Source organism: Rhinoderma darwinii, chromosome 2, assembly GCF_050947455.1.
Source record: "Rhinoderma darwinii isolate aRhiDar2 chromosome 2, aRhiDar2.hap1, whole genome shotgun sequence".
NCBI classification, from domain to species: domain Eukaryota; kingdom Metazoa; phylum Chordata; class Amphibia; order Anura; family Rhinodermatidae; genus Rhinoderma; species Rhinoderma darwinii.
Genome location: NC_134688.1, coordinates 392,647,736 through 392,658,242, shown reverse-complemented (window position 1 = coordinate 392,658,242; position 10,507 = coordinate 392,647,736). Strand labels below are relative to the sequence as shown.

Sequence of the window (10,507 nt, the reverse complement as noted above, 5' to 3'; positions counted from 1 at the left end):
TTATTCATTGCATTCTTTTGGATTTCCTTTCCTTTTTAAAATACAATAGAGAAAGAAATTAAACAGAAGCCTGATATGTGGATATTTTCAACAACAGGTAATGATGAATGTAGAATATACAGTCAAACCTAATCTCCTCATCTGTAAATCACCACTCCTCCCCCCCCCCCCCCCTTCGATTTTCCTCTTCCTGTTTCTCCTCTCACTTGGAAGTCCTTTTCCATTAACCAGTCTTCTCCCGTACGAACATGCAACTCCTTGCCTGACATGGTAAAAAACATTTTGATATTCTTATATTTTATTTTTTATATTTCTTTTAGAACATTTACGATTATCTTTTTGCTGAGTGTGTGCATAAACAGCTATTTTACATAATGTTTTGCTCGCTACTGATGGAAGATTAGAGCAGCTAATCTGAGTAAAAAAAAATTCTTACTGAAAAACTTGCACAGAAACTTGTAATTGCATGTTACATTTTATTTTCGTAGGAAGTTGCTTAAAAGGGTTATTTTAACTTTATTAGTAACAAGGAAATGTGATTGAGATATGATAATGTTGATAACTTGTTGGTTTTGAAAGAAAGATGTCTTTTTTTTTTACTATACTTTCTCAGAATATGTTGAATAAATATTTTGTTTACACCAGATTAATTATGTGAACCCGCCGCAAAGTGTGTAAATATCGAATACTTTTGTCTGGTGTCCATAATAAAAAAAAAAAAGATCCAACAGTGATCATTTGTAAGCTGGAGGAACGTGTGCAGGTTATTGGTATTGTAATTATCATCATTACATTGGTCACTGTCATTGCTACCAATGTGTTCATACTAGTATTCTGAGCTCAGATATATCTCACTTATCTCCAGGTTTCATACTTGGTTTTACATAAAAAAGTTGTACAGAGCGTCAGGAACTCTGGGGTGTTTTTTTGGGCAGGCACTCAGGGAGGTGGGGCATCTGTGGCAGTTCTTCTTAGAGGGTGTCTGTGGTAGGCACCCTGGTATGTAAATGTGGCTGACTCTCGGTGGTATCTGGGGCTGAGGCACTGTGCTGGGGGATCAGAGGCTGAGGATCTGTTCAGGGGGATCTGAGCTACTTATTTGGCATCTGTAGCTGTCAAACAATGTTAACCCCTTCCAACATTTGACGAACATGTATGTCATATTCGGGAAAGTGTGAGCATGGAGCAGGGGGCACGAGCTGAGCCCGCTCCATACAGGGTGGGTGCCACCTGTATATTGCAGCTGATACTTGCTCCAACATCCGGGAATGGAGATAACTCTGATCCCATCCGTTTAACTGCATAGATGCTGTGGTCAATAGCGACCACGGGAACTAAACGTTAGACAGAGGGGGGCCCCCACTGTCACCCCAACAGCCCACATGACACGATCACAGGATGCTAATGAGTTATCATGGCAGTTGGGGGCCTAATAAAGTCTCCCAGGTCTTCCATGAAAATAGGAGAATGCAAAGTGCACAATACACTGCAATTCATAAGTGTTGTACCAAGAAAGGTTATCAAACTTGGGGTTATTCAGTTTAGAAAAAAGATGGTTATGGGGCGATCTAATTACAATTTACAAATATAGAAATAGACAGTAAAGAGATCTTTCTAATGATCTTTTTACACCTAGACCTGTAACCATGACAAGGGGGCATCCTTTACATCTACAGGAAGGAAGCTTTCACCATCATCACAGACGGGGATTCTTTACCTTAAGAGCAGTAAGACTATAGAACTCTCTGCCACAGGATGTTCTGATGGTTGATTAATTGATTAAGTTCTAGAAGGACCTTAACCCATTCCCGCTTCATTCAGTATTATTACGTCGAACTCAGCGCATCGTTTGCGCTCAGTAATTGTACGTCGAAATTTATTACTGTGCTATCCCCCCCCCCCCCCCCGACACATTTAGGAGCTGTGATAACTGCTGTCTCACAGCTTATTCCCCGTGGACCGATCGCAGTGGTCCCCGCCGATTAACCCCTTAGATGCCTTGGTCAATATCAACCGTGGCGTATAAGGGGTTGGAACACCATCCATGCCCCTGCGACACGATCACGGGGTGCCGGTGTTTTCAATGGCGACCGCAGGCCTAACAATGGCCTCGGGGTCTGCCATCTACGGAAGCTGATTAGGCCCTGCCGGAGGCAAGACCGTATACTCTGCCTGTCAGAGTGAAACTGACAGGTATAGTACACTGAAATACATAAGTATTGCAGTGTATTATAACAGAGATCAGACAGCTGGACTTTCAAGTCCCCAAGTGAAACTAAAAACAAAAAAGTAAAAAAAAAAGGTAAAAAAAAATTAGAATAATAAAAAAATAAAAGTTTCAAGTAATAAAATAAAAAAAATCGCCCTTTTTTCCTTATGAAGTCCTTTATTATTCAAAAAAATGAAAAAAATAATAATATTTTTTTTTTAAAAAGTGATTCTATTGTGCAAACGCTGTAAAACAATTATATACATTTGATATCGCTGCAATCATATCGACCCGCAGAATAAAATAAATATGTCATTTATAGCGCAAGGTGAACACCGTAAAAAAAAAAAAGAACAAAAACCTGTTTTTTGGTTATGACGCCTCTCAAAAAATAGAATAAAAACTGATCAATGAGTTGAATGTACCAAAAATGGTACTGATGAAAATGACAGTTTGTCTCGCAAAAAAATAAGCCCTCACGCAGCTGAGTCGAATATAGCTCTCAGAATATGGCGACACAAAAGGTGCAGAGTGAGTTCCAAAAGGGGAATAAGATTGTGCACCATTTATCAATGCGACACTGGCCACACATCTATGGATCATTATTTAATTACTGCATTATTATACCATCTTATTATGCCCTGATGTACTCCGCACAGCTTACATATGCCACGAAATTATAAACTGAAATGACAGTAAAACCCGAAATACAACTACTGAGCATAATTTACTTTCCAAGATCCAATACCCGCCCCCTCCCATTCTGAGCCCTACTGCTTGCCAAACCAATCCTCTGCGCATTAATTTCTAGTAAAAAAAAACCTTTTGGGTCAAAATACTCACTGCACCCCTTAATAAATGCCTTAAGGGGTGTTGTTTCCAAAATTGGGGTCACTTCTTGGGGGTTTGTATTACTATTTGGCCATAGCCATGCAATCGTGGGCCAATGCTATAAAAAAAAAAATCACCAAAATAGACCAAAAATGTGCATGGTGCTCTTTCAATATTTTCCCAAATAGAGTCACTTTTGGGGGTCTCCATTGTGCCTACCAAAGCTGTGTAAATGCGACATGGCTTGTAAAAAACCTTTCCAGCCAAACTTGAGCTCCAAAAGCCAAATGGTGCTCCTTCCTTTCTGAGCCCTGAGGTGTGTCCGAACAACATTTTATGACCACATATAGCGTATTATCAGAAATTTATTTACAAATGTTGGGGTGCTTTTTCGCCACAGTCGTGTGCATGGGCCTATTGAAATGAATGTGCAGCAGTGTCAATAGGATTTGCATAGATCCTATTCCTGTCAAGCTGGGTTCACAAATCGTAGTAAAAATACTTTTTCGCCACAGTCGTGTGCATGGGCCTATTGAAATGAATGGGGCTGCATTTCACCCGGACATCTGTGGGTGAATTGCGGCCGCAAAAATACGTTCGTGTGCATGGGGCCTAAATATAACATTTCTGTAGGGTATTATGGGAACATTTACATGGCTAAAGGTAGCATTTCTAATAATATCACTACCTATATTAAAAAACTTCTATTGATGCACTTAACAAATACATAACTTTTTAAAGTAGCTCCAATGCACTTACGTATAACGGGGGGAATTTATTAATCAATTGAAGTCAGTTTTCTGGCGTAGAAAAGTCTCAATTTGCAAAAAATCTATGTTTGCATTTTTTCCACTGCTTCTGCCATTTTCAAAAAAGTGGGCAAGGCACCTGCAGCCCAACACATTTACTATAACTGACAGCAAAAATTGGTGCAAATTATAGCAAAAATCTATAGCCAAAAATGCAACAAATTTATTTGCATGAGTCTCCTAATAAATTTATGGTATCTTACTCCAGTAGCGTTAATTCTCAGACCTCCGTATGTAATGCCAGTCTTAGTAAATCTCCTCCAATGTTTTCTTTTTTTGCTTATATCCTGAATGCCATTACTAGAAACTAGCAGAATTCTCAAATATAAAATATTTCAATGTAAACGGATGCAATGCAAGGAATTAACTAGTTAAAGAATGATCGTAATAAATAACATCGTCATAATGTAGCAACAGCTATAAAACAGCTATAAAACTTACAAACGACACCCTGGAAACACTTAATGTGACATCTCTTCTCAGCGTGCCAAGTCTCCTCCTCTCATCGAGATATGTATCATTGCTCTGATTGGTCTTTGTGAGTAAAAGTACAATGACAAATTATAGACTTCTTACTTTGAGAGACCGGCTAACTGCGTTTCATACAGAAAGATGTGCAAACAACATCAACAAATCTGAGGTAAGTGGATACGGGACAAACCAGGCTAAGCAAAAAAAGAGAAGAAATAAGGATAGATTTAGAAAAAAAAGAGTTAGGAAGAAAAAAGTGTAATAAATAGTGAAATCATGAAGAGAAACATGCACAGTTTATATAGTTCATGCATGCAATGAAAACTATCGTCATCTTACATATAAAGTATATAATACATATCAGCGGTGCGATAGTTGACAAGCATTTCTTATATTCTACACTCTGTCATGATAAAGGTATGAATACATTCGCCTTAAATATAAATTTCTCCGAAAATATTACGCAATATGTTAAATGTCTTGTATACACACATGATGATTTTTTTCTACTTATCACTGCATATTTTCCTGCAGGATAAAGATATTCCTCTTAGCATTTATGGGGAGCAATTTTAGCCAAGGAGGAGTACGTAATTTGCAGTAATTCAAATCAATAAAACGTAGGGATACATGGTGTTAAAAACTCGCTATTTATGCAGGGAAACATTTACTATACCTTATAACAATGCTTTCAAGCATAAATAGAGATTTTAGGTAATTATAAACCTTGTTAATATTACATACTGAACATTAGTGTGGGACACTGCCTTTTTTTAAAGAGGCTCTGTCACCAGATTTTGCAACCCCTATCTGCTATTGCAGCAGATAGGCGCTGCAATGTAGATTACAGTAACGTTTTTATTTTAAAAAAACGAGCATTTTTGGCCAAGTTATGACCATTTTTGTAGTTATGCAAATGAGGCTTGCAAAAGTCCAAGTGGGTGTGTTTAAAAGTACAAGTCCAAGTGGGCGTGTATTATGTGCGTACATCGGGGCGTTTTTAATACTTGTACTAGCTGGGCGCTGTGAAGAGAAGTAACATCCTCTTCTCTTCAGAACGCCCAGCTTGTGACAGTGCAGATCTGTGACGTCACTCACAGGTCCTGCATCGTGACGGCCACATCGGCACCAGAGGCTACAGCTGATTCTGCAGCAGCATCAGCGTTTGCAGAATTTGCAGCATCAGGAGGTCATATTTACAGAAATCAAAAGCTCTTTCAATCAAAAAAAACTTAACAGGCCAAGTTACATGTTAACATAGGACCCCTTCTTTGATATCACCTTCACAATTCTTGCATCCATTGAATTTGTGAGTATTTGGACAGTTTCTGCTTGAATATCTTTGCAGGATGTCAGAATAGCCTCCCAGAGCTTCTGTTTCGATGTGAACTGCCTCCCACCCTCATTACGTGTACTAGACCGTCTTTCAAAAGCAAGCGATGCGCTATATCAACACTCGTTGCTCGTTCGTTATTAATTTCCTAAGGGGCTAATGAGTTTGAAATTCAAACAGGCTGCTCTTTAGAGGTGATAGGTCCTCTTCAATGGTCCCTATAACACATTTATAAAATTGTGATTACTGTTAAAAATTTTCAATCATATTTCCTTTTTAGGTCTGATATATTGAGGTCTAAATTACCAGAAATGGTGCATTATTTTTGTCTGGTATTTTTGCTTTGTGTGTGGTTTCCTCTTAATACAGTGTGCAATGAAGAAAAGACTACTGAAGGTAAGCAACATTTCTGTTATTACGTAGCGAGATTCAGCATCTTGTATGAAACCAAGGTGCACGTACTGCGATGACAAAGAATGCAGTGCTGATAACGGATGTTTCCCAATCATGTTCTTTTTTCAGATACTGAGATATTCCAATTTTCCCACAGGATAGGTCATCAGTATATGATCGGTGGTGTTCCGACATCCGGACCCCACACCGATCAGCTTTTCCAGCTGCCTCCGGGCACTGGATGTTATGCAGTGTTCAGTGCCGGAAGCAAATGGCTCCGTACACTGCATAGCGGCCATGCTGCAGAAGTTGCAGAGATGGTAATTAAAGAATAACCAATATGACTGCCCTTCCTGTCACGTTTGCAAAACTAGCCACTGCAGCAAAACAGAAAAAAGTCAATGCAGCAAATTTACTAAGACTGCCGTTTCATACACCAGTCTTAGTTTTCTGCTCCAATGGAGTAAGAAGCGGCAGATTTAGTAAGAGGAGCACGCCTCTTAATAAATCTGTTTCATCTTTCTGCTGGCCATTCGCCTCCGGGTTCCCTTATGCTTCCTTAACATTCTGTGGCTCATATAAGATATTAGGCCGAACCAGGGGTGGATTAAGGGTACCATTGGCCCCGGGCACTTTTTCAGGTCTGCCCCCCCCCCCCCCCCCGAACTCCGAAGACGCTGTACCGTATATATTTGAAGATTTCTGTTTAGGCGGCCACAGATCTGGCACGGTTTTAATTTAGCTGTAAGAGTTATCTGAGGAGTAATAGTTTTTATTGGCACCATATAAAGTACCATGTAATGGGTGAATTGAAAAAAACTGAGATTCCTCCATGGTTTTTTGGGTTTAGTTTTAATGTATAGATTTAACATATACTTTTACCTTAAAAGAAGGTAAATATATACAGACCCAGAACCAAGCTCAGCACATATATACAGCCCCAAAACCAAGCTCAGTACATATATACAACACCAGAACCAAGCTCAGTACATATATACCGCACTAGAACCAAGCTCAGTACATAAATACAGCCCCAGAACCAAGCTCAGTACATAAATACAGCACCAGAACAAAGCTCAATACATATATACATCCCCAGAACCAAGTTCAGTACATATATATACCTCCAGAACCAAGCTCAGTATATATATACAGCACCAGAGCAAAGCTTAGTACATATATACATCCCCAGAACCAGGCTCAGTACATATATATATAACTACAGAACCAAGTTCAGTATATATATACATATATATATATACATATATATACAGAACCAGACCCAAGCTCAGTACATATATACAGCACCAGAAGAAATAAAGTTCAGTACAGAGATCATTTGCAAATTCGGTTTAACCCCTGCTGTATAAATTTGTATGGCATAAAACGTCAACTCCCAGTATAGCCTGAACAATGGTTAGGATATGCTGGGAGTTGCTGTTTAACAAAAAAGCATGCTACCATCCGTCATCTCGCTGCAGATCATACAGTGACTACAGTACTGATCAGTCACAATAAACATTTACATTGATTGACTCACAGGCGATGTCTCAGATTCTTTTTCGTTCTTTTTCTCTTTTCTTCTCCATCCGGTCCAGACCTCTAGGATGACTTCTCTCGGGCACAGCCCATTTATGCAGTTCACTACTCAGATGTCTTCAGCTCCTCACTTTTCCAACATTTCCGCACCTGTAAACAAAGATAAAATTCTCATGATGTCACACTCTATGCTATAATAGTACTATACACTGCACTCCTGAATATAATAGTACTATACACTGTGCCCCTGAATATAATAGTATTATACACTGTACTCCTGAATATAATAGTACTATACACTGCACTCCTGAATATAATAGTACTATACACTGTGCTCCTGAATATAATAGCACTATACACTGCGCCCCAGAAAATATATATGTGTGTGTGTGTGTGTGTGTGTGTATGTCTGTGTATATGTGTGTATGGGAGACAGCATATCTATAGCACTACGACCCTATAAACTATGGATGGGATTAGATACAGTGGCTCAGCACAGTATCACACATGATAGGATTAGATACAGTAGCTCAACAGACAGTATCACACATGATAGAATTGGATACAGTGGCTCAGCACAGTATCACACATGATAGGATTAGATACAGTAGCTCAACAGACAGTATCACACATGATAGAATTAGATACAGTGGCTCAGCAGACAGTATCACACATGATAGGATTAGATATAGGGACCAGCTCGCTGACATTGCTGTTCCAGCGCTGGACCCAGAAAAGGTAAGTATAAGAATTGTTTTGCTTTTTTATGTGTTACTAATTATTTTTGTGTGTTTGTGTTATTTTACAGGTTCGGTTGTTGGACTACGTCGGATTCGAGGACTACTTCAATGACCGCGTTTTTTTTATTCTCAATAAAATGGTTAATGAGGGTTGTGTTTGTTTTTTTATTTAAATTAAATATTTTTTCTATGTCCTTGTATTTTTTTAAACTTTATTATTACCACCTTATTAATAGCTGCTGGCTGATTGACAACATCCATTACTAAGGTGAGGCTTAATGTTAGCAGGCGCAGAGGCTAACACTAACCCCCATTACCCCGGTACCCACCGCCACCAGTGGTACTGGGAAGAGCCGGATACGGACCAGTACCCGACCATCTGTAGTGATCTGTAGTGATGGTCGGGTACTGGGTCAGCCATAGGCTGGTAATATCAGCCTGGGAAAGGCCAAAAACAGTGACCCTCCCCCCTTGGTAATGCTAGGCTGCTGCTGTTGTATCTGGCGGGGTCCCCCCCCCATTTTTATAACCAGCCAGATACAAGAAAGTAGCAGCAGGTTAACATTACCAGGGGGAAGGGCCACAGTTTTTGGCCTTTTCCCAGCCTAATCATACCAGCCTACAGCCGCCCCATCGCCCGACCATCACTACAGATGGTCAGGTACTCGGATCGTACCCGGTACCCTGGTGGCGGTGGGTACCGGGGTAATAATGGGGGTTAGTGATAGCCTCTGCACCGGCTAACACTAAGCCTTGCCTTAGTAATGGATGCTGTCAATCAGCTGGCGGCCATTACTAAGGCGGTAGTAATAAAGTTTAAAAAACAAACAGAGACATAGAAAAAATATTTTATTGAAATAAAAACCACCCGGACAACACTCATTAACCATTTTATTGATAATAAAAACACTGTCATCTAAGTAGTCCTCGACGCAGTCCAACGACCGAACCTGTAAAAAAACACAAACACAGCAAAAACGATTAGTAACACATGTGGTAGGCTTAGGTAAAGGGCCCATGTGTGTTACTATCTGTCAAGGCAGGCTTAGATACTGGGTCCAGCAGACAGTAATCTTATATAGTACATGTGGTAGGCTTATATACAGGGCCCATCAGACAGGATCACACATGGGCCATGTATCTAACTCTACCATGTGCTTATGTAAGATGCTTAGATACAGGGCCCAGCAAACAGGATCACACAATCTGTGATCCTGTCTCATGGGCCCTCCAAACCTGCAACATCGTAGGCTTAAAGGGATTGTCCAGTCCCTAAACATTGATGGCCTATCCTCAGGATAGGCCATCAATATCTGATGGGTCGAGGTCCGTCTCCCGGGACCCGCCAATCACCTGTTTTGAAGGGGCCGCAGCGCTGGTACGACAGCTGGTGCTTCCCCTTCATTTCCCTTACTGGCTCACACTGTGAATCGCGGACACGGATTCACAATGTGAGCAAGTGACCGGAATGAAGGGGAAGCACCAGCTCTCGTACGAGCGCTGCGGCCCCTTCAAAACAGGTGATTGGCGGTGGTCCTGGGAGTCGGACCCCGCCAATCAGCTTCAAACAGACAGGAATATTAAACTTACCCTCCTCTTCAGCCGATGCGGTTGTCCTGACTCTATCCAGGATCAGGATGTTGGGTGCGGCGCATAGCGTTGTGACGTAATGCGCTGCACACCGGAAACAGGAAGGTAAATATTGTAGTTACTGTAGTAACGGGCCCGCAGCTCCAGTTACTATAGTAACTTTTTATTGATGTAGTGCGGCCCCTATAGCTACGCCACTGGTTGGGTGAGAGGTCCCGCTTCACTCCGGTTCTCTGAACCGGCTGTAATTTTAACAGCTGGTAAGGGAGAACCGGGCGAACTGGGCCCCCTTCCAGCCTCGGGCCCCGGGCACTTGCCCAGATTGCCCTCATTATAATCCACCCCTGGGCCGAGCAGTGTCAGGGCCTGATATGCAAATCAGCATTCAACATCCTGACTGCTGCGTCACATACAGCTGCGTCTTTAATAACAGAACCCAACCACTACAGGACCATAAGATCCATTTGAATCGGACAGCAGAAGAGAAACTCATATGGCCTGTGTCTGCAGATTTACAATTAAATAGAAGTGAATATGCTCTTCAGTATAGCTGGAAGATGGACCATAAGTGTAAAGTACCCAAATCAGACCC

General features: G+C 40.9%; 1 protein-coding gene across 1 annotated transcript in view; it reads left to right on the top strand.

Annotated features, from left to right (window-relative positions):
- The first annotated feature begins 240 nt into the window (after positions 1–240).
- Positions 241–10,507, top strand: part of LOC142741399 (granulocyte-macrophage colony-stimulating factor receptor subunit alpha-like) — a 47,603-nt gene continuing 37,336 nt past the window's right edge. The window contains exons 1-3 of the mRNA XM_075850780.1: positions 241–270; positions 4,333–4,489; positions 5,934–6,049. Of these exons, the coding sequence (XP_075706895.1) occupies positions 5,965–6,049 (85 nt within the window). The 5' untranslated portion in view covers positions 241–270; positions 4,333–4,489; positions 5,934–5,964. The remainder of the gene's footprint in view (positions 271–4,332; positions 4,490–5,933; positions 6,050–10,507) is intronic.